This window comes from Podarcis pityusensis (genome assembly GCF_964106645.2).
Source record: "Podarcis pityusensis genome assembly, chromosome: 1".
Classification (NCBI taxonomy): domain Eukaryota; kingdom Metazoa; phylum Chordata; class Lepidosauria; order Squamata; family Lacertidae; genus Podarcis; species Podarcis pityusensis.
Genome location: NC_138028.1, coordinates 41,433,019 through 41,460,453, shown reverse-complemented (window position 1 = coordinate 41,460,453; position 27,435 = coordinate 41,433,019). Strand labels below are relative to the sequence as shown.

Below are 27,435 nucleotides of genomic sequence, written 5' to 3'. Positions count from 1 at the left end.
ACTGTATTTCTATCACTTAAAAACATACTGCAAACTGCTTTCCTAAATTCCTTTGATTTAAAAAGTGACTTAGCGTATAGTATCAAAAGGGTGCTATTGGAGAGACTATAGCTCAGTACTGTATGAGACTGCTGCCAGTTGGAGGAGATAATTTTAGGTTAGATGAATAGAGTCTGACCTGGTGTAAGGCGGGTTCCTATCTTCCTAAATTTCTTGGGGTAGAGGACATGGGATAAATTTAAGAAGGTGTAAGTTACTTGACCAGGCAGTTTGGAGAATGAAATATACTTTGTTTTGCCTAGTATTATACGGTAAAAATATTAAAGCAACCAAGAGAAAGCTATCACTTGGAAACCTGGAGATTGTAGGACACCTTCCTGAATGAAGAGATTAACCTCTTTTATGTTTACAAGACTATGTGCTGAATTGGCTAGGCCTAGTCAGTGACCTTCATGGTTGAGCAATGATGTTCAGTGCTCCATCTATTCCCTGTTTGTGGAATGCTGTCTGCAGGGAGGCTCACCTGGCACCTAAAGATATGTAATATGTGTTCGGCTGATTAACATTATATGGCTTTTTAGTATGTACGAGGGGGGTTATTAGTTTGCTTTTTGCTTTTGTTTTATTATGTCTTTTGTATTCTCATTTTGTTTTTTTCTGTTGTGAACCACCCTGAGATCTTTGGATGAAGGGCAGTATACAAATTGCATTAATAATAATAATAATAATAATAGTGATCTGTTACACCCCACTGTCTTGCAAAATGTTTAGATAAAATGCTTGTGAACTTCAGGTCTGACACTGAGATGATGCTAAATTGAATTATTGCTGTAGGTATGGTTATTGCAAAACTTTGGATGGATGGTAGGCAACTAAGTATTAATATATGATTGCAGGATTGCTAAAACAATCTTTAGAACAGCTGGGATTTTTCATTTGGCCAAACTTAATTTGCATTTCTGGGACGCGGGTGGCGCTGTGGGTAAAACCTCGCATGGTCGGCGGTTCGAATCCCCGCGGCGGGGTGTGCTCCCATCGTTCGGTCCCAGCGCCTGCCAACCTAGCAGTTCGAAAGCACCTCCGGGTGCAAGTAGATAAATAGGGACTGCTTACCAGCGGGAAGGTAAACGGCGTTCCGTGTGCTGCGCTGGCTCGCCAGATGCAGCTTGTCACGCTGGCCACGTGACCCGGAAGTGTCTGCGGACAGCGCTGGCTCCCGGCCTATAGAGTGAGATGAGCACACAACCCTAGAGTCTGGCAAGACTGGCCCGAATGGGCAGGAGTACCTTTACCTTTACCTAATTTGCATTAGTCTGAGAGAATAGTGTTCAGAAAGGAAATTTAAGTATGCCTTATCAGTTAAAGTCTGTAGTATTTTAAAATTACATGTTCAAAGTGTTATTTCTGAATGATAAATTATTTTGCTAATTTTCTATAGGCAGTGCAAGGTTTAAACATGCAGTAGTTATTAATAGTCATTAGTAGCTATATAAGTTATTCATAAGTATGCCTTTGGGCTCATAGAATCACTTTTGAGCCAGTGGAGGAATCTGCTAATGGAAGAGGAAACCTGCTCTCACAACTCTCAGTGCCCCCCTCCCCCAAAATATCAGCTCCAAGACTTGGTGAACCCTCCAGAACTGGTCTTTTGGCCTTACGTAGCCTAAGCCCTTTCTTAAAAATTGGCTCCACAAGTGGCTCAATTGTAGCATGGAACAAAATTTTACACGGTGCTTTCCTATCAAGATTCTAGTATTAAACGTTATGGCTTAGAACTTAAATTGTTCTTTCATTTGTGTGTAGAGTGTGTGTGTGATTTCCACCAGCAACTCCCTTCACTTTGAGCTCCTGCACCTTACCTCTAACCATTCTCAAAAGTCGCACCAAGAAACAGATTTTGGGTGGGCACCGAGTGCTTAGCGGGATGCGGGAAAGTCCTGGACTGTGAACTGTGTTCTGTAGACTGAAGAAAAGCTAGGATAGAAGTCTGTTAAAACTTCTGTAAGGTGTTAGTGAAAATGATGGGTCAAAATCTTGATGACGGTCAACTTACCTATGATAAACAGGGAGAGATTCTAAAAGTGTGGCATTTGAAAACAAATTTCCTACTTTTTCTCTAACGGCTGTACTTTATTTCAGTAATTATGAGATGAAGTATTGTGCAAGGAGGCATACTAGATGATAAAGAGAATGAAACCTTGACAGGAATCCTTGACCCTGAAAAGGATGTAGGAAAAAATACACAGTTATACAAAACCCAGCTAGAATGTATGAACAACAGAACCTATAAACAAAAGCAAATTTATGTACCAGCTTAGAAAAGAATTCCTATTTATATGGAGGTGGTATGTATGTCTTAAATTTTTGCATCTCATCCAATTTTTTTAAAAGGCTTTTACCCAGGGGTCGGCAAGGTTTATCTTGCAGGGGCCAGATCGGTCCCCTGGAAATCGCCTGCGCAGACGCGATTTCTGGTGCCGCGGAAACAAGTTCCCGTGCCACACTGCACCGGTTTAGCCCAGTGCGTGAATGGGCAACTCAGTTCGGGGGGCGGCTTGTGGGCTGTTCAAACGACCTCCATGGGCTGCTTCCGGCCCATAGGCCTTAGGTTGCTGACCCCTGCTCTTAACCATTATAAAAATAAACTGAGCAAATAGTCTTTCAATGATTTTCATCTGTTAAACATACATAAGATATATATACACAATAGATCAATAGACCCAATAGAGCATGGATGAGAAACCTTTTTCAGCTCAAGGGCCATATTTCCTAATGAGCAGGACAATGTGAAGAGATTTGGAGAGCTTTGGATCCAGCAGATCCAAACTCTCTCTTGATACACTCCTCGAATGCCCACCCTCATCAGAGCACCAGTGGCAGATGGGCAAGGTCATTTCTGTACTTCCTGGGAGTGGGCTTCTAAGAGTTGATCTCCCTCTATGCCCATGGAGTAATACCCTATTGTCCCTTCAACACCCAGGAACCACAGAATTGTGTCCCAAGGGTACAGGGCTAAATACCATTGCAAGGAACTAAGCCCCATTGAGCACTCTAGGATTGACTTCTAAGCAAATGTGTATAGGATTGAATTGTTAAGAAATTGACCTGAAACACCATACTCCTTAGACTATGGAAATTTTAGCTTTCTTTTCACTAATATCTGGTCCTCAAAGTTGAATTATTTTTTTTAAGTATATCTGCAACATACAGTAAACACAGAGGGGCTAATTCCCACACCAGCACCTGCAGATGGTTGGGAAAATAATCTTACAAATATTTGGCTTTGACAGCTTGCAAATTGGACAACCAGCTAAGTGGTTTGGCTGTGCTGTTTCCTTATGGACTGAGAAATTGCCACCTGAATGTTTATGAAGATTAAAGTGTCCGAGCCACAGTACTTTTTATGAGAGAAAATGTCTTCTTTTGTGCTCAGGCAGAAGATGACTGGCAATTTACCTTGTAGGGTGTTTTATTTTGGCATTCTTACCTAGAAGAAAATATTGTTAGCTGATCATGTCAAAAAGCCTAGACATTTTCATATGACAACATATAAATAATAATAAAAAATATTGAAATAAGATAAACAATACTTCATGTATTTTTCAAAGGACCACTGTCCCTTTCCCCTCCATTCCACAAATTAAATACTGTAGAATTAAACATAAATTATATTATTGTAGCAACAAGATGTTTGCAAATACAGGAAAGGGCAAGTTACCATGCAAACACCGAGAACAATATAAATACAAGTAATTGTTTTCTCTTTCCCCTCTGATTATAGGCCAAATAATATAAAAACTTAATTATATATAATATTATAAAATAAACTTGAACATTTATTGAGTTTAATCATATTTTTGCACTATTGCAAACTAAGATTTCTGACATAGAATCGAGCTTTGAGTTACCTCATCAGCAACAAAATTATCAGAGCTCGGTGAGCTATTAATTCACATCCAGTTTTTCATACTGGCCTTCACTGTGTATTTGAGGCTAAAGGTAAAAAGCTCTGTTTAATTTTTGGTTATATCCCACATCCCCAGTTAAGAGATGCTGTTTGCTTCAGAAATAGAATGATAATACAAATGTAATCCCATCAGGTTTCAAAGCAGAATCCCATCTGTGTGCAATCATCTAATCTCTATAGAGAGAAAAAATGGATTGTGGACATTTCCATAGAATTTTAATCTATGCTGTTTTCCCATTGATGCATTTTCTGCAATCATTCTGTTGTTAAGTGTCACAATGAAATAAATTGTCCAGGACCTAAGGAGTACACATATGTGTGACAAGAATAGTAAATTGTGTTTCTGCACACTTTTAAAACATTAGAAATAGTCATGTAACCTTTTGGGTTGAGATCAATTAGCCTGTCTCCTTGGAGAGGTAGTAGGGTGGTGCCCTCCAGCTGTAGTTTGAGTCCAGCTCCCATCAGTCACAACCAGCACGGCCAGTAGTCAGGGGTTGTAGTTCTACAATGTTTGGGAGCTACCACATTGGTTACCCACAAGATGAGGATGTTCAGTAGATGAAGTCTGAACAGAAAACAAGATTCTGCTACAGGCAGTTGACTCTTTTACTTCATCTACTAATTTTAGAATGAGGGAGTAAGAGGCCTGTTCATATATTTTCTGGTAGCTGTCCTACACTATCTATGCAGTTGCATCAGAGGGAGAGGAGAGACAGTGGGTTGTCTCCAACACAGCACGTTCCATCAGCACAATAATTTCTGCCTGTGTAACAGAATGTTCTTACCCTCTCCTTGCCCCCTTTCCTCCTAAATCTATTCTAGGGGTTCCCTCAATCCTATGGAGCAGATTTGGGGAGAGCAGGTGGGAGGAGGGGGGGAATTCTGTTGTGTAAGCAGAAATGTTTGTGCCTATGGGACATGCTAGTTGAATACCACCCAGTGAACCCCTCTCTATTGACTTAACTGGGACCATCTAACGGGGGTGTGTGTGTGTGTGTGTGTGTGTGAAAACATACTAGCCTCATCACTAGAGAAATGGTATGTGGTTCAGCTCACCTCTGTAGTTGTTAAAGGATCTGAGGTCTTTGATGATATTCCATGTATCAAAGAGTAATGAAATAATATAATGTGGATCTTCCCTTAAGGGATAATAAGACCCAAGTATTTTCCTCTTCAGACATAGAGGAATCTGACTCAGAAATAATCTGGTAAATAGGAATAGTGTCTGGCTTGGGGAGAGAGTGTTGTCCTGTGGTAGTGTTTTCTCATTCATAGATTTCACTGCAGGAGGAAACACTCAGCAGGAAAACAAACTGTATAGCACCAAGACTGAAAATATATCTGTGACATTCCCATAAATACACATCCATCCTAGAGTCAACATCATAAGGTAAATTTCTGTGTATAAGAAGATTTTGTGTCACACCTTCTGGATCCTGAGCAATTGGAGCATGGTATCCTTAGGTCAAGGGAGCAATGTTAAAATGGTAGAATATAGGAGCTATATCTGAGGGATGATGGTGGATATGACACAGATGGTATTTTAGTCCTCTTAGTGTGCCAAAGGGTTGGGTGGGAGCTCCAAATTTAATGTCTAGCAATATGGAATGGTAGCATCCAAAATAATCCTACATTGGTGCTCAATCAGGGTTTTCTTACAATAAAGTTTATGCATGAGTACATTGAGAGAGTACCAAATTCAAGCTGTTGGAGCGAAAACAGGAACAACTGCATATCTCTGAGGGGATATGAAATGGCAGCTTCAGGGAGACCATGTGGTTACACCAAAGAAGTCCTGGTTCACCAGGAGGGTCAGGAGAGACTTAGACAAGCCCTTGTTTATCCCCTGTTCTATCTGGAACAGTTTACTATAAGAGACTTCAGATGAGCTGAAAGGTGGAGGAGGAGTAATTGACAATGAGTCAAAGCACCTAATGCAAAAAAGCATTAAATGTCAATCACTACTAGGGCAGAGAATAATTGGGAGTCTAGGGTGAAACTCTCCAAAGAAGCAGCCTTTTCTTTCTTGGATACAAATCTACTTATCATACCAAACAACACTCCAATTATTTGAAGGGGCCCTGTAGATAACCTAGAGAAGAGATTATCTTATGGTTCAGTAAGTGGTTAAGAAACAGGAAGCCAAGGGTAGGAATAAATGAACAGCTCTCCCAAAGGTGAGATGTAGAAAGTGAAGACCCTCAAGAATTGGTATTTGGACCTGTCTTTTTAGCTTGTTCACTCATTATTTAGAATTAGGGGTGAGCAGTGAGGTGGCCAAGTTTGCTGATGAAACCAAATTGTTCAAATAGGGATTGCAAAAGGAGCTATACAAAGTGGATGAATGGTCAGTAAAATAGCAAATGCAATTCAGTGCAAGCAAATGTAAAGAGTTGTACAACGGAGCAAAAAAATCTCACATATATGGTACATTCCTGGTTAGGAATGGCAGTGACTGACCAGGAATAATACCTTGGGTTGTAATGGATAGCTCAATGACAAATTTGAATCATTGTGGGGCAGCTGTGAAAAATGTGAATTGCATGCTAAAGACCATTAGGAAAGGAATTGGAACAAGAAGAAGAAGAAGAGGAGTTTGGATTTGATATCCCGCCTTTCACTCCCTTTAAGGAGTCTCAAAGCGGCTAACATTCTTCTTTCCCTTCCTCCCCCACAACAAACACTCTGTGAGGTGAGTGGGGCTGAGAGACTTCAAAGAAGTGTGACTGGCCCAAGGTCACCCAGCAGCTGCATGTGGAGGAGCGGAGACTCAAACCCGGTTCCCCAGATTACGAGACTACCGCTCTTAACCACTACACCACACTGGCTCTCTGCATGAGGAACGATTTCAAAATCTGGGGTGTTTTAAGTTTACAAAAAAGGTAAGGGAGGCATGATAGAGCTGTGCATGGTGTGAAGAAAAGGGTAGAGAGATATTTTCTCCCTTTCTCATAATAGTTGAACATGGGACTATCTAATGAAGCTGAATGCTGGAAGATTTAGGACAAAAGAACACAGCACATAGTTAAACGATGGAATTCACTCCCACAAGTTGTCGTGATGGCCACCAGCTTGGACAGCTTTAGAAGATGACTGAACAGGAGAAGGCAGCTCTCAATGACTACTAGCCATGATAGCCATGTACTGTCAGAAGTAGTATACGTCTGAATACCTGCTGGGAATCGTGAGTAATGTTGCACTCAGGTCCTGCTTGCAGGCTTCCCATAGACACCTGGCTGGCTACTGTGAAAGCAGAATGCTGGATTAGCAGTTTTGTATATGTTCTAATTAGAAGCTTCAAAGGATTCCCCTACTTTTAAAAGTTATTTGTGATTATTTTCACTAAGGCAGTGGTGTAGTTTGGGGGGTGGGAGAAGATAGACCAGGATCTACTAGAAGTTCTGAGTGATTTTTAGCTGGAAGCTGTCCACAGTAGCTAGGGGAACCGTGTCAGATGGGCAGCATGAAAATATATGTATATGCGCTGCACATGTGCCGCATATATTTACACCAATTGGCAGAGAACACTGTGGGCAACACAACGCAGAGTATTAACCACTATACGATCACAGCCGCACTATGGACAACGCTTCAAGAGGGGTGTCTCCATCAGCTCTTAGGAAGCGATCTTTCTGATATGGGAGGTGATCCTTGAAGTATCCTGGAGCCAAGTCATTCAAGAGCATAAAGGTAATTACTAACACTTTGAAATGTGCGCAGAAACAAATTTGCAACCAATGCAGTTGTTGCTGGATAAGTGTAAAATTACCCCATAGGCACCCGTAACAACCTTGCTGCTGTTTTCTGGACCAATTGATCTTCCAAATATTCTTCAAAGGTAGTTCCATGTAGAGTGCACTGTAATAATCCAATTTTGAAAGATTTTCAGTGACTATTACCATAGCCAGGCTTGTCTGTTTTAAAGTTTTGGAAGTACTTCTGAGGTTTGTATCATCAGCAGGTTCTAATCTCCAAGCGCTTTTCCTCCTTACCTTCTTCGGATGTTTTGCAAAAATTCTGAGTCACTCATCAGTCCTGAACTTGCACTGAATTTAGCTTTTGTTCTGAGTCATCGGGAATCTGATGTAGGTAAGAAGAATATTACTGTCAGGTTTGGCTTAAGAAAACAGCACAAAAATAGAGATTAGACAGTCAAAAATACATTAATTTGTTATTTTCAGTAGTTTCTTCATAATTCCTATAAATAGTATTTGTAAAGAGTTGTATGTTTTTTGAAGCTTGCTCAAAAGTGCTCATATCCAACTAGTTTTGTTTAAGTGTAGAACTTGCTTGTTGAAACCCTTACTTTGTTTGGTGGGCATAACTTGAATTTATTTCATGGGAGGCTGGGAACAGTGGATTGGGTATTTCCTCTCACATGACCTCAGGCAGGAGCAAAGACTTGTGGGAGATAGGCACTCCCTCCTCAGTTTTTTTCTCCTACCTGACTCAGCAAGATGTTACTCCTGGCTCTCCTGCTTTTTCAGATAAGTTTTAATTTTGATCTCATTTTATTGTTGCATTATTTACCCTGGTTTTCCTTAGTTTTAGCAACTGTCTTGAGTCTCTCTCTCTCTCTCTCTCTCTCTCTATATATATATATAGTCTAAAAATATAATTCATCCACCCCCACCCGTTTGTTTGCCTTAGCAACCTTTATTGATCTGATTTAAAGATAAATGGAGGAAAATCCTACCGGAGGCTTTTCGCAATCGCAGCTCACTTTTAGTGACTGCTCCATATCACCACCTCAAGAGGAAAAGCCGTCCTCTTAAGTGCTGAAGTTGTTCAGAAAGTAAGGAATTTTTACTGCGAAGATGACATCAGTAGAGTTTTGGCTAGTAAAAAAGCTGTGTTTCTTTTCCAAGAGAAAGTGGCAAAAGAGAGCTGAGAACAAAGAGACCAATACTTCATAACTTAAAAGATGTCTACTTATCATTCAAGGAAGATAATCCTGATGAAAAAAAATGTTTTTACAAAGTTTTGTGAACTACGTCCTAAAGAGCGTGTAACTAAATAGTTGTGGGATTCATTCAGTGTGTGTATGCACCTATCATCAAAACTTTAAACTCATGATGCAGAGTATGCATTTAAGCATGCCATATCAATAACTCCTAAAACGAGTGTGTAACCTGGAGTCAGAAGAATGCATGCTTCACTGTTGTCCTGAATGCCCTAATGAATCTGTACTTCAAGATTTTCTTATGGGGTTAGAATACTTTGAAAATAAAGAAAAAGTTGTGTTTAAACAGTGGCTCCACACTGACTGATCATCCCTTGAAACTTTAGTAAAACCAGTTGATGAATTCATTGATTTCCTGATTGCAAAATTAGTAGCTAACAAGGCACCATTTTATAACCAAGTCTCACAGAGTCAAAGCTTAAAGCAAATGAAAGCCGATTTGGATGATCAATGTTGTTTGATTTTAGCAGACTTTGCAGAAAATTACACCTGCATTCTTCAAGATGCTGTTCAAGATTTTCACTGGCATAACATTCAGGTTACATTACACCTATTTGTTTGTTTTTAATACTTTTATTTTGCTTTAAACAAGTACATATAAATGTAGACAACCAAAATTACAAAGGAAAATTCCTTAATAATAATAAATAAAAAAACTACAAAAACTACAAAAAATATCAAAGTACATGACACAGAACATAAGCAACTATGGGAAAGATAAAAGAAAAGAAAAAAGAAAAATAGGGAGGGGGAGAAAAAGAAAAAGGAAGATGAGCCAAAGCAGGAAAGCTCATCTATTGTACACTTCCGTCAAGTTCACAACAGATCATTATTCTTATCAATTCTTTCTATCTGCATTCCAAAGGAATCCCTCATCTTGGTATCAGGGAGCATTTCTCTATGTGGTATCATTCTAAACATAACCAGGTCTTTCTTGTTGAGCCCTTGTCCCCTAAATAATTATTTAAACATTCCTATTCTTCTTTCACCAATTTTTTAGGTTTATCTCTTATTGCATCTGTCAGCTTTGCGAGCTCCAAGTACTCGCACAATTTAACTACCCATTCCTCTTTAGTGGGTGTATTTTTATCTTTCCAGTGTTTTGCCACTATAACCCTTGCTGCTGACGTTGCATACATAAATAGCCTAGTTTTATTTTTGGGAATCTTATCTGAAACCATTCCTAGTAAAAATTCTTCCGGTTTCTTGCTAAATGTTGTTTTTATCAATCTCTTTATCTCTTCATAAATCATATTCCAAAATCTTTGTATCTCTAGACAGGACCACCACATATGATAGTATGTTCCTATCTGTTCCTTACATCGCCAGCACTTGTTATTGTTTGATTTATTTATTTTTGCAAGTTTTACAGGGGTCAGGTACCACCTATAGTACATTTTCATAAGTTTTTCCCTTATAAGGAAACAAGCCATGAATTTTATATTTTTAGTCCATAATTCATTCCAAATATTGGGTTTGATTGTATGTCCCAGGTCCATCTTCCATTTTACTGTAATTTCTTTGATATCTTCCTCCTTTCTTTGCCAATTCAAAAGTAGTTTGTACATTTTTGAAAGTGTCTTTTGATTATTATGTAAAATATCCTTCTCCAGATAGGATATTTTTTTGTCAAATCCTTTGGTTCTTTTATCCTTTTCAAGGGCGGCTTTTAGTTGATAGTACATTACACCCATTTGTGATCTATACAAATGTGAAAGTGAACTGAAGTCTAAGTCCATATGCTTCATCAGTGACTGCCATAAACATGACACTACAGCTTTTTTCACATTTCAGAAGTCAGTGTTGCAGTACTTGAGACAAAAACACCCACATTTAACAAATGTAGTTTATTTTAGTGATTGTAGTTCAGCACAATAAAAGAACTACAAGAACTTTATCAATCTGTGTTATCATGAAGAGGACTATAGCATGACTGCTGAATAGCATTTCTTTGCCACTGGCCATGGTAAAAATGTGTGCGATGGAGTAAGGGGAATGATTAAGTGCCTTGCTATGAGAGCAAGTCTTAAGAGAACTGTAGAGGGACAAATTTTGAATGCACTAGATTTATTTGAATTTGCTTCCAAAAACATAAAGGGAATTCAGGTGTTTTTCACACCATCAGCTGAGGTGGGTGCAAACGAAGAGTTCCTGATGGTATCATAATTCATTATCAGTAGGTGGCACCAGAGAGAATCACTTCTTCAAATCACTGGACAAAAGAACCCTTATGATGAAGCGGGTTTCAGTTTCTGACAAATCTTTTAAAGCCAATGTTGGTGATAAAACAAAAGAACTAGTCAATATTATTCCAGAAAGGTTTTATGCAGTTATGTATGACAGAAAGTGGTGCATTGGGAAGATACTAGACTGCTGTGTAGAGGAAAGGGATGCTAAAGTTCAGTTCATGCATCCACCTGGTCCTTCACCAACATATTCTTGGCCAACTATGAATGACTCCTGGTGGGTGCCCTATGTGCCAGAGGCATTCCAGTTCCTTCATAATCAGCTGTATCAGGGAGAACATATGGCATAGACAATAAAGACAGGTGCAGAAATTGGCAAAAGGTATGATGTAACCTTTGACTACAAAGGTAAGCTAACAGTGAAATAATGCAAAAATAACTTCAGATGACATTGTAACATAAGAGGGTATAATTTTAACTATTCTCATGAATGTTTGAGTTATTTCAGGCTCAAAGAGACCTTAAACCTGTACAAAAAAAATTTGTAAAAAGTTTACTTCAAAATCAATTTATTTTATAACCACAAAAAACACCCTCCTTATTTTTAAAACATAACAAGTTCATGGTTAGCCCATTCTACAAAAGAAGTATGATACATGTGTTGTGGTTTGTATGCTATGGCTTATCGAACCTACCGGGAATAAAATGACAAAAATTCACTTTAGTCGGTGACCCTTTTGTGTGGCACTTAATAACATTTTTATACCTTATTTTGAAAAAGACCACAAATAGCTTTATTTTGATACCAAAATAAGCCCAATTGGTTGAAAAATAAGCGAAACAGGAGGGTTTTTTCCAAACTGATGCAGAAATTGCATTAGCCTAAATTGCGCAAAAATCGGAATTTAAAAAACATTCTCTGGCACCCAATTTTGGACCAAAAAATCTCTTAAAAATAATTTGAGGTTATCTCATAGGTATCTACACATAATTTTTGTGTGTGAAGAAAATCTGAATCGTGAGAGCACGGTCGAGTATTAAAATCAGGTGATTTGGTGTGGAATGACCCCTCTGCTAAATCAGACTAAAGGTTCATCTAGTCGAGTATCCTGTTTTCAACCGTGGTCAACCATGTGCTTCTGGAAATCCCCAGAAGCAGAGTATAAGGCCAGTGGCACTCACTTCATTGTGTGTCACACAGTGTCTGCTATTCAGCCACATGCCAGTAAGCTCCCAATCGAGTGTTAAAACAATACAGCATTAAATATTAAACAAATACAGCATTAAATACTAAAAACATCCCTAAACAGGTCTGCCTTTAGATGTATTCCATAAGTCAGATAGTTGATTATTTCCTTCACATCTGATGGGAGGGCGTTCCACAGGGCGGGCGCCACTACCGAGAAGGCCCTCTGCCTGGTTCCCTGTAACCTCACTTTTCGCAATGAGGGAACTGCCAGAAGGCCCTTGGTGCTGGTTCTCAGTGTCCAAGATCTCCATGAACTTGACTAATATCCTAAAGGTATCTAAGACAGGGGCCTTCACCACATCTTATGGCAGTGAATTCCGTAAGTTAGTTATATATTTTATTAACATAGAAGTATTTGATTTGGATTCAAATTTAATTTTTAAGCTGTCAGACTGCCTAAAAAGTCTCAGATAGAACTTCATTTGGACCTTTTTGCTGAGAAATCCATTGAAACGAGCATTTAAAATAAAACAGCAGGTGGTGGAGCAGCGATGGTATAAGCTGGAGGCTATGTAACTAGATGGCACAAGTGGCACTAAATATACCGAAGCTAATTAACAGAGAGGTGTAACATTTCAAAAGGATTATTTAGTGGTGGTCAAAAATTCTGGGTACAGTTAAGTCAGTTTTGTTGTTTTTAAAGGGATTAAGTTCCTTGCTAGACAATATTTGCTGAAGAATATGGTAGCCAGCAATAATATCTGCAAAATTAGCAAACTTTCATTTTGTGTCATATCCACATCATACATCCAAAGCATTTTTATAGCATTTAACAGTCCTGGCTTCTTCAAAGCAATCCTAGGAACTGTAGCTACTGGGAATTGTAGCTCTGTGGGTGGTAAAATGCAGTTTCTTCCCAGGGGGAGCCATGTCTGTTAAATTTGTAGAAATGTGCTTTAAATGTGGAAGTGGCATTAAATTGTTAACCATTAATGCTGTACAAGCTTCACTTACAAAGCTTGAAGTAGGTAACATTTGACAAGTGTAATAAAATGTATTTGAAAATCAGAGACAGCATAGGATTTTGTAACCCTTGAACTTGGGAAAACATGGTCTAAAGCGAAGGATTTTCTGTGCCTTTTAGGGCAAATGTAAAGGTTCATTCTTAACTAAGAACCATGCAAGGACATGGGATCTAGGGTTACTTCTCAGTTGCCAAGGAAATTGGCTCAAAAAAACACTGGAGGCAATGATAAATTTCTCATGTGTATTCTCCAGGCATAAAAAAAATATATTGTGCAGATAAAGTTCCAAACTCATATGATGATTCGACAAATGTCCAAAGCTTAGAAGATTTTCATTTTTCTGTTTTTAACACACTTGTTTCATTAATCAAAGGAATAAGGGTTTTTAAAATACATTCTTATTCCTTGTGTTTTCTCTATTTGATAGTGTTCTAAGCTTGAGATTTACAGCCTGGTGAAGCGCAATATGTTTGCTTTAGTGGCATGGCTTGTAAATGCAGGGCATTGAAGCAGAAATGTGAAACATCAGATGCACAACATCAAACTGCTCAGATATTTTAGGCTGCACCTCTGTTAATTATTCATAAAGAATTTATATATAGGTCTGCAAGCGCTGCTGATGCCATCAATAAGAAAAGAGTTGAGATGTGACTGAAATTGGTGGAGAGCAACCAGTCTCATAGGTCACCCTTTAACTTAATAAATTCCCATGTGAAGTCACATTTGCTTCTTGAAACTTAAGAGTGATGGGGGCGGGGGGAATCAGTGTAAACATAGAAATCATTTCCCTTAAAATTAGGACTATGGCATTACCAAGCAGCACAAATAAAGCACAGCTTGTTATGAACTTGGTCTTACTAGGTCCCTTGTGTGTTTTAAAGTCATGTTTCTGCTGCTCATTTTCTTTGAGTTGAGTGGTGTTTGACTGCGCTGTTTCCTTCTAGAGTTCATATCTGCTTCAGAACTACTAGTTTAAATTGGATTCAAGAATCCAAGGGTCTCATTGTTTAAATTACTTGCTCCTACAATTTGAGATCTCGTGTGCATACTCTTCTTTGTCAAATATACACAGTGAAAATTAGGGGAAAGTTACTGAAAATTATATGAGTTACATTGAACTCTGACGTGCAAGTTGTGTGTATATTTTAAACCCTTGAAGTAAGAGGCACTGGCAAGAATGGCTGCCTGAACCATTAGGAACTGGCAAAGAAAAATGTTGTAACACAGAAAAATGTTGACCTGCTTACCGTACACTGATTCCGTGTATAAGAAATTAACTGATAGTATTTGAAGCTGCAATTATGTGTCTGTTTAGGGGCAAACTCCATTGAACTTAGTAGGACTTAACTTCTGGGTAGACATGCATTTTATTTAACATTTATTTCAATATTCCTAAGCCACTCTTTTAGGGGCTCACAACATATTAAAAACATAAAATTCATTCATAACATAGTTACAAGCCATAAAACCACAATCTATAAAACACAAAAATCTATAAAAAAATAATAGCAGCAGTAAAACCATGCCAGCAGAAAAGCAGTATAAATAATAAAACAAGCAGATAAGCATAACGAGTTTCAAAATAGCAACAGTTAAAAGACAAAACAATTAGATTATTAAGAAAAAACAGTATGAAACAAAGGTATTCAGGGCTCGTTTATATATCTATGAGGAGCTCCAAAGTGCCTTCAAAGAGAGAGAAGCATTTTTCCCCCGCATTAGATGTTTGAAACATTATAAATGTAATTGAGTGTGAAAACGAAAAGGGTGTCGCAACCTTTTAACCTGGATAACTTTTCCAAATCCTATGGGATGTTTATCTGTCATGCACACATTTCAAATTTCACTCTTCAATCCAAAATGATTTCCATATCAGCTCTTAAATTATATCATACCAGAATGAAACAATAAAATAAGTAAAACTAGCAAGCTCCCAATCATCATGGTGGTGAGAGTGAGCAAACCAATTTGAGACCTCCTAATCTCACTGTGTACAGGGGGAGACAAAATCATCTCTCTTAGTAATTTTTGTGACAGATAAGTAAAAATGTAGCTAACATTTAAAATCTACCCACTTGGGAAATCTGTGTCTACATACTTAAATTCCTGTGTATTTCCCTCCCAGAAACAATAAGGACAACAAATGTTATATTGAAAAACTGTCTTGCCATCTGGATGATCATCTATGTCTTATGAATATTGCATGCCAGGTGGTTTGAGGGGGAGAATTTTCAAAGATGTTTGTTTTGTTCTGTATAGTATGGATGATAAACACATTCACTATATATCTAAGAGGTATAAAACTGAGTCATTTAATCAAGATTGTATATGTAAATATTGTCTTTTTTGTGGTACTGTTAACTAGCAAGGGAAAAGTAGAGGCAACTGCCTGCTTGATGCTTGTGCAACTTACTAGAGCACAGCTGAGTCTCGTGTTTTTTCATTTGATTTTTGTTTTGGCTGAGAGACTTGGCGAACCTATAAAGGAAACCCATTTACTCCTAGGGTCAAATTATTTTAGATTCATTGTGTGACTAGCAGCCGTGTTAAGGAATCTTAAAACATTAATCCCAGCTGAGATCTGAACAACCCTCTCACCCTCCCATGTGCTGCAGCTAGCCTTTTAAAAAAGCTCTTTCTCTCTTAAAGGAAAGTCTAAAGAGCACGTGGGGCAAAACACAGCTGGAAAATCTCCACTAGTTTTCATAATTCATAAACACCAGGCTGTCCACTGTGTGCCACTAGTTACTCCCACATCTGATGATTTTTCTGAATTGAGTGGAATGAAGTTTCCTGGGCAAGTACCACTTTCTCTTGACAAGATATATTTCAGTCTGCATTCCCATCTTGAACAACACTTGGGAGGTCTCTCTCGAACGCTTACTGCAGTAGCTTCCCTTTCTTCCTCTTAACAGCTATTGAACAGTCCAATTTTCACTATTGCTTCAGCTCCTGCAAGTGACTGTTTAAATTCTATCCTGCTGTATTATTTGACCTCTAACCAACTGTATTGTGAATATATATCTTAATAGCTTTGTATCATTAATGAAAATAACATTGCTCTAGCACACATGTTGCACTGGGGAATGGCATGGTAACATTAACAAATAAGCAATACAAAGCAACTTGTTGAATACTGAGTTGGTTAGAGAGTTTGGAAAAAGAGACCTGGACTTAAATCCAGCCGTGAAACTCAAGTTACATTTGGCCAGCCACTCACACACTCAGGCAAACCTGCTTCACAGAGTTGTTGTCGGGATAAAACAGGGAAATCTGGTTGCTCCATGCTTGCTAGATTGCTAGGAACCCCTGTGTTCCTGGAAGCAAGAGTGAGATGGGATACACATTATTAATGTTACTAGTAGTGGGGAGTGCCTAGCAGTGCTTGGGATTTTTAGAATAAAAAAAATATTGGGGTTTGTTGATTTGTTTTTTAATAGAGAGTGTAATTTGTGAACTTGGACCCAACATGCCAAATAATTGGGAAAATCACACTAAAGTCACATTTTGGTCCTCCATCTTGATTCACAATGGTGCCTGGTATTCAATCATAAATGAAGATCCCCAGTTTGGGAACTCCAGCATGAGTTTGACCAAACTGCGGGAGGCAGTGGCAGACAGGAGTGCCTGGCGTGCTCTGGTCCATGGGGTCACGAAGAGTCGGACATGACTAAACAACAACAACAACAACAACAATTCTGAGTTTGGCGATATTGCAAGAGGCGACCGAATCTATTCCAAAAAGTCTATGAAGACATGCCAAAATGATGTTTTGGTCTGTTACCTTGTTTCAAAATGGCACCTGGCATGCAAACAGTGAAGAAGTCTGCCGCCTCTACCTCGGAAACCCTTATGCAGTTTGGCACCAATACCTTGCGAAGTGGCTGAAACTATGTACAAAAATGGACAGAGTCATGCCAAAGTGATATTTTGGTCTACCATGTCAATTCAAAATGACACCTGTGTCCAAATGACAACCAAGTCTGCCGCCCACCTGGGGAGCCCTCGTGCCAAGATTGGTGACGGTATCTCAAGCTCCACCCGAAACTATAAAGGACAAGTAGACAAATGGCCAGACAAGCCACTTTTGAAGATATATATTCAGTTCGATAGTTGGAGTGAAATGCATCTCTTGTGGTTTTGGGAAACGTAGCTTCTCTTTCCCTGTTATATTAGCCTTGCGTTTTCAACAGCTATTGCATTTTACTTCAGAGAGCAAAGGAAAACGTGTTTACAAACATTTAATTGAAGTGCATTTAAACCATTTTGTTTTCAGTTCCAGTTACTTTTGCTTGGAATTATGATCTGTCAGTTTTTAAATTTGGAAGCATTCTCAGGCATTGCCTGATGGTTTATTAGTATTCATGATGTAAAAGGACATTCTTTTCAGACTAAGATAATTTTAAAAAGATAATTGGTTGGACCAACATTCTCATTAACCTAATTTGCATTAAATGTGCTTCTGTGAATTGTAGTTATTTTTTATTTTATTTGAGAAACTTGCTCTGTGATTTTTTTCGACTGTCTGCTTAGAATAATTCCCCACCGACTTTACTGGTATCATTGTGGATCAAGTGGTTTGAGGACACTAATATTTCTTTATTTAGAAGGCTTTATCATAGGGTCTGGCATAATTTACTCTGTTCATTTCAGTCTCATTGTGCCTAACTGGCTAAAGGAACAAACTGTCAGTAGTTTGGAGGCAAATATATTTGCTCTAGTAAGTAGAGAACTCATTTATACAATATAATACTTTTATATATACACTATATATTTTGGAAAGTCTTGTCAGTTTGTTCTCTGTAGGTTCGGATGCCTCTTGAGATATCTTTGCCAAACTTAGCACAAGGGCTCCTGAGGTGGGGGGTCTATGTCAGCACTTGGGTGCCAGGTGCCATTTTGAATCAATATGGTGGATCGAAATGTGACTTTGCTGTGACTGCACCTGTTATTTTTGCATAGGTTTGGTTGCCTCTTGAGGTATTATCACCAAACCCAGCACAAGGGTTCCTGAGGGGCAGTGATGGGCTTTGTCACTGTTTGGACACCAGGTACCATTTTGAACTAAGATGGCAGACAGAAACATGACTTCACCCAATTATTGGCATGAAAGGCCCTAATTCACAAATTACACTATCCATTAAAAAACCCACAATGTTTTGGGGTTTCTCAAAAATCCTACGTTTCTGTGTGTGTGTGTGTGTGTGTGTGTGTGTGTGTGTTTTCCCACCAGACAAGACAACGAGACAAAACACTGAAGAAGTCAGGGCTACTCCAGCATGCTGCTTAGAAATGGAGATAGATTGGTCAATTCAGATACAGGCTTGACTGAACTACAATAGCATTTTTGTAATTTAACATACTGTGATCCTAACTCTTCCATAAGCCACTTGAAGAGTATTTTCAGTGGCTTGCAGATAATGTTTCTATTTACAAAAGTTGGCCATTGGCTTTCATAGACCTTCTGAGTCTGCTCATACTCGGCAGCTAAACACATTTTGGAAGATGAAGGTGTAATGCAGTATGTAAAATGCTGAAAGAAATAAAATGTTGAAGTAAAATCAGATTCTAGTTTTAACAGTCCTGTCACCTCTTATTTCATACAAACTGAACTGAAGTGCTGTTTTTAAATGCAAAACCTATCATATTGTATTACAATATTGTAGCCTTAATGGAAAATGGTTTTAACATTCACTCTGTGTGGTGCCTTTGGAAAAACGAGCATGTGTCTTAAGTGTTTGTGGGAATTGAGTGCCAGTTACAATAGGTTGTATTTAGCACATTTCTGATCAATAGGGTTGTCTTGCACATACATCTGCACAGACACACACAGGATATGGAGGGATGGGGCTGGGAGGGAACCTGAGGCAAAATAGAAGGTTGTGAGTCTGAATCTTATTACCTCTGACTAGTCCTTATTCCCAGGCACTCCTTGTATTCTCCCCACCCCCACATTTATAATCACCATGTAGCTCCTGCATTGTTTTAGCGATAACAAAGGATATTTGTGTGATTGTTTGGGGCTTTTTTATTGTTCTAGGGTGTTGGCTTGCTTGAGCTTTCTATATTGATATACTGTTAAAATATGAGAATTCTTGATTTTTCATTCATGGAACTTTAATCGGTTTTGCTGTTTATTTGGCAAATTTATTGACACATGTGCCACTTTATTTCTAGGGGATTCCTTTACCCAGTTCAGATTTGCTGAAGAAAAGGAGTGGATTGCAGAAAACCTTTGTCCAAAACAGGTAATGGAGAACAACCTGTTCTTGAAAAGATTGCTGTGTGCATTTTATTTCAATTTCTGCCGGGCAGATGATGATTTATGCACAGCCAGTAAAGCTGGTGTAGCATTGTGGTTGAGCTTGTGAGCAGAGTCAGGAAGTGCCTGATTCAAACCTCACCTCCGTACAAACTCTGTTCTCTCCCAATATTGCCTCAGCCACCCCACCCACCTTTTCCAATTCAGAGATTATATTGCTGGCTTACTTTGAGGATTACGGAGGTAATAAATGTAAAGTGCCTTGAACATTGGAAATGGTCTATATAAATGCCAGATTTTATTAAAACTTGGAGAATAAAAGACCCTGTAGAAAGCTATTAGGCAAAACAGAGTAGAATTAGCCACACATGCTTAATCTTGGCATGTCAACCTAGATAAATCTTCCTGTTCTAGAAAATATCTTGGTGAACATGTAAGGCAGCCCCAATGCTAGTGCCTCTCTGCGATCTGTTGCTGTTTGACTGTGCACAAGATGGGAAGAGAGGGCATTATATAATCTCAACCATGATGGAATGGGAAACACGCAGAGGGTAATTAGGACTTACAGTTCTCTGAAACGCACATGGAATTCTAGTTTACTGGAGAACATGTATAATATGATTTCAGAAGGCGGGCTGTTGTGGTGTTCTGTGTCAGCTGGGTAGTCACAAGGTTGTCAGAACCAGTGAAGGTGGTGAAGATCTGGAAGCGGTTGGAGGATGGATGGCGGCTAACAGATTGAGGTTGAATCCTGACAAGACAGAAGTACTGTTTTGGGGGGACAGGAGGCGGGCAGGTGTGGAGGACTCCCTGGTCCTGAATGGAGTAACTGTGCCCCTGAAGGACCAGGTGCACAGCCTGGGAGTCATTCTGGACTCACAGCTGTCCATGGAAGCGCAGGTCAATTCTGTGTCCAGAGCAGCTGTTTATCAGCTCCATCTGGTACGCAGGCTGAGACCCTACCTGCCCGCAGACTGTCTTGCCAGAGTGGTGCATGCTCTAGTTATCTCTCGCTTGGACTACTGCAATGCGCTCTATGTGGGGCTACCTTTGAAGGTGACCCGGAAACTACAACTAATCCAGAATGCGGCAGCTAGACTGGTGACTGGGAGCGGCCGCCGAGACCATATAACACCGGTCTTGAAAGACCTACACTGGCTCCCAGTACGTTTCCGAGCACAATTCAAACTGTTGGTGCTGACCTTTAAAGCCCTAAACGGCCTCGGCCCAGTATACCTGAAGGAGCGTCTCCACCTCCATCATTCTGCCCAGACACTGAGGTCCAGCACCGAGGGCCTTCTGGCAGTTCCCTCGCTACGAGAAGCCAAGTTACAGGGAACCAGGCAGAGGGCCTTCTCGGTAGTGGCACCCGCCCTGTGGAATGCCCTCCCACCAGATGTCAAAGAGAAAAATAACTACCAAACTATTAGAAGACATCTGAAGGCAGCCCTGTTTAGGGAAGCTTTTAATGTTTAATAGGTTATTGTATTTTAGTGTTCTGTTGGAAGCCGCCCAGAGTGGCTGGGGAAACCCAGCCAGATGGGTGGGGTATAAATAAGAAATTATTATTATATTATTATTGTCACCTATGTGGACCACATTGCAATAGCCCATCTTCAAAGACCTGAATATTAGGCATTAGGCCTTGATAACATATGAAGGGCTGCAGCTTTCTCATAATAAAGTAATAAAAGGAGATTTTGGCCTTCTGGGTGTAGCAAGATTTAGCAGCACTCCCAAGAGAATGGATTTGAGGGAATCACAGGGGGATGAACCCCAAACAACTATTTTGGGTGTCCCTTTTCTTCCCAAGTGACTGGGCTGGATAATCTCCATTATTTTGATGGATGGGAAGCAGGATGACACCATGAGGTCTTCAGAGATATTAGCTCCATTGGGCTTCTCCCTTTGCATACTCCAGCTGGTCTAGTTGATCATTATAAGACATAAAACTTGCTTTCTGTTGCTGTAGAGGGCAGGACTAGAACTAACAGAGGGAAAATGTTGCAAGGAAGCAGATTTGGGCAAAACATTAAGGGAAACTTCCTAACAGTAAGAGCTATTTGACAGCCTCAAAAAATGGCGAACTGTCCTTTGCTGTAGGTATTTAAGCGGGGGGTGGGGGCAGCCAATGGCTGACAATGCTGTAATTACATCCTGTATTGAGCAAGGAGTCCAGATGATCTCTTAAGTTCCTTTCAACTCTGTAATCCTACTATGCAGCATTATGATTTAAGTGTAACTGAGGTTTGTCCTGTTGTTTACAGCTTGTGATTTGCCTGGGTTCAGACAATGTGCTAAGCCAAAATATGATTTAACTCAGCCACGGTCTCTCTAGGCCCCTGCATGTTTGCTCCTTCATGCTAAATTATGGTTTGGCTTAGCAGTGCATACAAAAAAGAGCTCAGTGTGCTAACATGGATCACCAAAGGAAAGTGAGATTTGCCCAGTCTGTGAATGACATTTAAGATTAAAAGGGGGAAAGAGTGTATGAAGAGAGGAATATTCAGGCTGGGGTGGGGGTGGGGGTGGGGGAGACACAGAACAGAACTTGAAAGTTGAGCACAAATGGGGTTGAATAAGCATTTTCGAAAATGCCCTGCCTATACTTGATAATGAAATAAATTCAGTTCCTACAAATCTGTAGGAAGAGGAAGAGACATCTACTGCCTTCAACGTTGTATTATTTTCAGGGATAGGGGGTTACTACAGTAAGAGATTTTTAATGCTTTACTTGGAGATAAGTGGAACAGAGTGTATTGTAGCATGTGAAGTGAGTGGATTATAGTCTGATGGTAGGGAAAGTTAACTTATTCTTTCGTCCTTCAGCTTGTCACCCACAGACTTTGTTCTCTTGCAAGCTGGTAGTAAACTAGTCCAGTGAATGTTCAGGCTTGCTCTCTGCTATCTACACTGTTTCTGTTGTATTAAGCCACAGCCTAGGCTGGAATTACGGGAGATGTAGAACTGCTCCTCAAAAGAGATTGAACGTGTTTTGTTTTCCTTTTCTCCCTGGTAATGCTTAGTGATACAAAATGTATGACACAACATTGTTGTCCCTGCTCCCCCACCCCATGGCACCCAGTTATGCAGTAGAGTGACATCACATGTTTTGTACCCCTAGACTTTACTGGAGGGAAGTAATGTTCGGTTGTGATTTTCAAAGTCAGTCTCACATCCGTCATAATATCTAATTCCAGCTTTATTTTGAAAAAGAATTTGCACTTAGGATATTGAAGGATTTGTCTGCAGCACCTCTTCTGAGAATTCCCTATACTTTCATCATTTACTGCATTTTCATAAAGTCTGTTTTGAAGTCTTTGTGTCTTAGATATTTTCAAAATTAATCAATCAAGTCATGAATGAACTTCAACCCAGTTTGAGTCAAATGATTAATATTTTATGCTTATCATATACATCTGCATATCAATCAAACACCTTTTGTCACAGACTTTTGACATGTTGTTTGAATGAGAAGTAGGCATTCTAATTTATTCCTTTCAGAAGCTAATCTCTCAATTTAGAATATGTTTGAAGTAAGCTAAATATCTCTGCACTATATTTCTGCTTAAGGTTACTGCAAACATCTAATTAGTGCTGATGACAGCAAGTAATCCTGAAGTCCTGACCTAAAATATCGATGAATAAGCTTCAGTAGGACCTGCTTCTGGGTAGACCTGGTTAGCATTTCATTTAAACTTTTCACCTGCAGACATAGAACTGTATGAAGCTTTACAGAAGGTGATTCATTAGAGAAACATCATCATGGGTGCTGACATGGCTCAGGGATTTCTTCTAAATGAAAGAAAAGCTCTCATCCATCAATTTGCCTTGCCTTCTGTGGCAGCTTGTTTAATTCCCATAAACTCATTTGTTTAATTAAGTTAATTGTTTAAGGTTGTAACCAAGCTACACAAGCAGAGTTCTGCTTATGCCACAGGGCATCTGTTTCCTCTCCTCTCCTGTATGCTTGAAAATCTGGAGGGGTCCCCCACCCTCCAGAGATTATTATGAAGATGTACATGGGAGCAGGGAAGACAGCAGAGGAAGGTCCATTGTATGCTCAGAGGTCTGTTGCACCAGTGAAGCTGCAGTATTGAAGCCCTTAGGGCAGTATTCAACTTGCACGACTCCACCCCTACCTTACACACCCCACGCCATCCCCAAATCTTTGGAGGTTTGGGAGAACCCCAAAACAGATTAAGTGCCATTCTGCTTGCCAATTATTTAGTTGAATATCCCCCTTAATTCCTGTTTCAGAACATTTTAAGAATGGTAATTGATCCTTCAAAATGATTCATAAAGGCCAACCCTGGTTCTTCCATATAGATGGTTCATGGTTAATGCTTCCATCTGTATATGTAGTTCTTGTGCTGCCCAGTTCATTTCAGTGGTGGAAAAAGATGACAGATGGACCTGCTTTTGTGTGTAAGGTATTTAGGAGACCATCATTAATGCCCATTTAATCTCATGTTCTACTGTTTTTTTCAGTTGTCTGGGTTGTATGTTGACTGCCAGTCTTTGGTCCAGGCACTTGAAGAGCTGCCTCTGCATCTCAAACTGAATGTGGCTAAGGAGCTGGTGCAGGTAACACAAAAGCTGCTCATAAATATCTTGAGCCTCGCTTTAAGCTTAAGTAGCCTTATGTACTTTTAATGTAATTTGTCATGTGTTATAATATGCACATATTGCCTTGAATCTGAAAAGGAAGACTATTAGATGGAGGAATAAGCCATCAGCACTTCTTATGCTTCATTGCTCCTTTTAAGCAAAGTGTTTTCCACATGCCAAGTGCATCTCGGTCAAGACCAACATCCCCAAAGTTGCTTGTTCTAATTTTGTTGTTCCAGATTTTTCACCGCCTTTTTCCTAAGCAGCATTTTTCAGAAAACAGAAAATGAAATGTATGATCTATTTATTTATTGTAATTTCTACTGATAAGTATAGAATTCCTTGTGCAGATACCTAGTTCAGCATGGAAGCTGCCAATCAAGCATGTATTTAAAGTAGTTGTTTTTGCCCAGGGTTTAGAGCTCTAGGTAGCAACAAGACAACAAAGCATGTTCTGCTGGCAAAAATAAAAATATTCAGGTAGAGGGAACCGAGCCAGTGAGACTTGTGAGTCAAGCATGGCTGTTAGCTAAGATTACAGTTTATCAAAAGCTAGAAAAATCAATCTGCACTAGAAAGGCAAAGCTGCATAACTTCTAAAAACAGTTTTGCTCTCCTTTGGGACTGCTTAAAGTGACTCAGACGCTGACATTGCTCACTTCTTGATCTAACTCAAAGTCATTCAGTGAATGTAGCAGAGAAACTCGCAACTATTTTGCAAAGAAAATGCATTCTTAAAATAAAAATGGCAAAACTGGGGGAGTCATTCTTGTCCTACAGTGGTGCTACGGCTGGTGTATTAATACACCATTATGGGACGTTTTGTCCAGTAATGAAGTAACAGATTCCCTTGCAGCAGATCAATGAACTGTAAGTGGCGACGCTTTACATCTTCTTCCTTTTACTTTTTGCTACACAACTGAATATGCCACCCTGGTTATCTGGTTATCTGAGTTCCAAGATGTCGGCGCGTTCATACGCTGCGGCTCCGAGCTCCCAATACCTCACCTACTCACGCACAAAACTGGTAAACATTGGGCTCACAAGAAAAATAGAGATGACTAGAGAGTTCCAAAGGTCCCACTGTATACCAAACTGCATAGTAAGACCTCCAGGATCTCTATGGATTGTCGACGGGAGGGGGAGGTGCCGAAAGAAGCGAAAGAGAAAAGAGCAAAAGCAAAAACGTGGTTGCAGAGCTGGTCTGTTAATCCGGCTTTGAAAAAGACCCACCAGACCAGCACTGCCAAGCGTCTTCCTGACCAACACCAGATCTCTCGTCCACAAAATTGACGAATTACAGTTGCTGATGGCAGCAAACAAGCTTCTTTGTGAGAGCTGTGTGGTAATTATTACAGAAACTTGCCTACATTCAGCAGTACCGGATGTGGCAGTTGAGCTGATAAATCAAATAATTTATTGCTCTGATAGAAACAGTGATTCTGGTAAAGCTAGGGGCGGAGGAGTCTGTATTTACATACACAATGGTTGGTGCGTTAACAGCAAAGTAGCTTACACATATTGCTCCCCAGATTTAGAATTGATGGCAGTTACATGTCGGCCATTTTATTTGCCTAGAGAAGTAAGTGTCATAATTATTAGAGCTGTTTATATCCCATCCGATGCTAATGTCAGTGCAACACTTTCTAAGCTATATGACGTCATCTCCGAGCAGCAGCAAATCCACCCAGAGGGCGCCCTTGTTGTGGCAGGGGACAACAAGCCTGCCTAAAGATGGTTTTTCCTAAGTTTGATCAGTTTGTGAAATTTCCCACTAGAGGACAGAATATTCTAGATCTCGCGTATTCCAATTTGAAACAGGCATACAGGGCAATCCCCTTCTCCCACTTAGGCTCATCCGACGATTCTTCAGTTTTTCTATGTCCGAAGTACATCCCTCTCAGGAGAAGAATTCAGTCAGTTATAAAAACAGTTAGACTTTAGCCAGAGGGTGCTCTTCGTCAGCTCCAGGATTGTTTTGAGAGCACTGATTGGAGCGTGTTTGAATATCAAGATCTGCATAGATACACAGATGCTATACTCTCCTATATTAAAGTGTGTAGTGATAATGTAACATCGCAGAGATGCATTAGACTCTATGGGAACTGTAAACCATGGATGACTGCTGAAGTAAGAACACTCCTGAAAATCCGGGATTCTGCCTTTAAGACAGGGAATATAGACATATACAGAGAGGCGAGAATAAATCTCAAAAAAGGCATTAAGGCAGCAAAACAACAGTATAAGCTTAAGGTGGAAAATTATTTAGCCGATAACATCATGAAACAAGTGTGGCAACGACTGCAGCATCTAACCAACTACAAGGGCAATACAAGGAACATAGTTAAGACTGATGCCTCATTGGCAGAGGAACTGAACATCTTTGCTCAGGGTGTGGTTGGTTGGGTTTTATCTTCTAGGGATAATTACCCTATCAAACTTCCACCTCTTCCCGAATCCATTCTGACCCAAGAGTCCTGGCCCAGAGATGACTTGTTAAGTGAGGAGATCTTACCCCTCTATTGGGGAGGCTAGTATGGGGTCTGGGATTCCCACTATTGAAGGACTAGGGAAGAATGGCGGTGGGGCTAAATATCACTATCGGCGAAGGGTTTTGAGATGCAGTGATGCTTGAACCCCTTCCAATCTACGCCCCGTCCCAAGGGACAAGGGTAGGGCGAGCAGGGATTACCCACCTCCATCATTGGTGTTGTGCAATGCCAGGTCCATAGGCAATAAAACCGCCACCATGCGTGACTTTTTTGTCTCGCAGGGGATTGACCTGGCTTGCGTGACAGAGACCTGGGTACAGGAAGGTGAGGTAATATCCCTACATGAGATAACACCTCCAGGTTTCTCTGTCCTCCATCAATCGCAGACTGTGGGTCGGATGGGGAGGAATATCGTTGTTAATCCGGGAGGATTGCTTTTTCAGGGCTCTGCCACCACCGGCGATCTCCGGCATTGAATGTGTTGGCCTCGTGTGGGGTACCAAGGAGAACTTGGCTGTCTGGCTGGTGTACCGACCACCTAGCGCACCGGCAGGCTACCCTGTCAGACCTGCTGGAGGTGGCAGCAGGCTGGGCCTTGGCGTTCCCAAACCTATTGGTTTTGGGAGACTTCAACGTCCATGCCAATGCCGCCCCCTCCTCACAGGCTCTGGACCTAGTGACTTCCATGGCAACACTGGGGCTCTCCCAGTTTGTTATGGACCCGACCCATCAAGCAG

The 27,435-nt window shown here is 40.1% G+C and overlaps 1 protein-coding gene across 3 annotated transcripts in view; it reads left to right on the top strand.

Annotated features, from left to right (window-relative positions):
* AVEN (apoptosis and caspase activation inhibitor) overlaps positions 1–27,435 on the top strand; it is a 112,456-nt gene that overhangs the window by 78,525 nt on the left and 6,496 nt on the right. For all 3 annotated transcript variants that reach the window (XM_080997428.1, XM_080997427.1, XM_080997429.1), the window contains 2 exons: positions 19,511–19,581; positions 24,087–24,182. In XM_080997428.1, the coding sequence (XP_080853554.1) occupies positions 19,511–19,581; positions 24,087–24,182 (167 nt within the window). The remainder of the gene's footprint in view (positions 1–19,510; positions 19,582–24,086; positions 24,183–27,435) is intronic.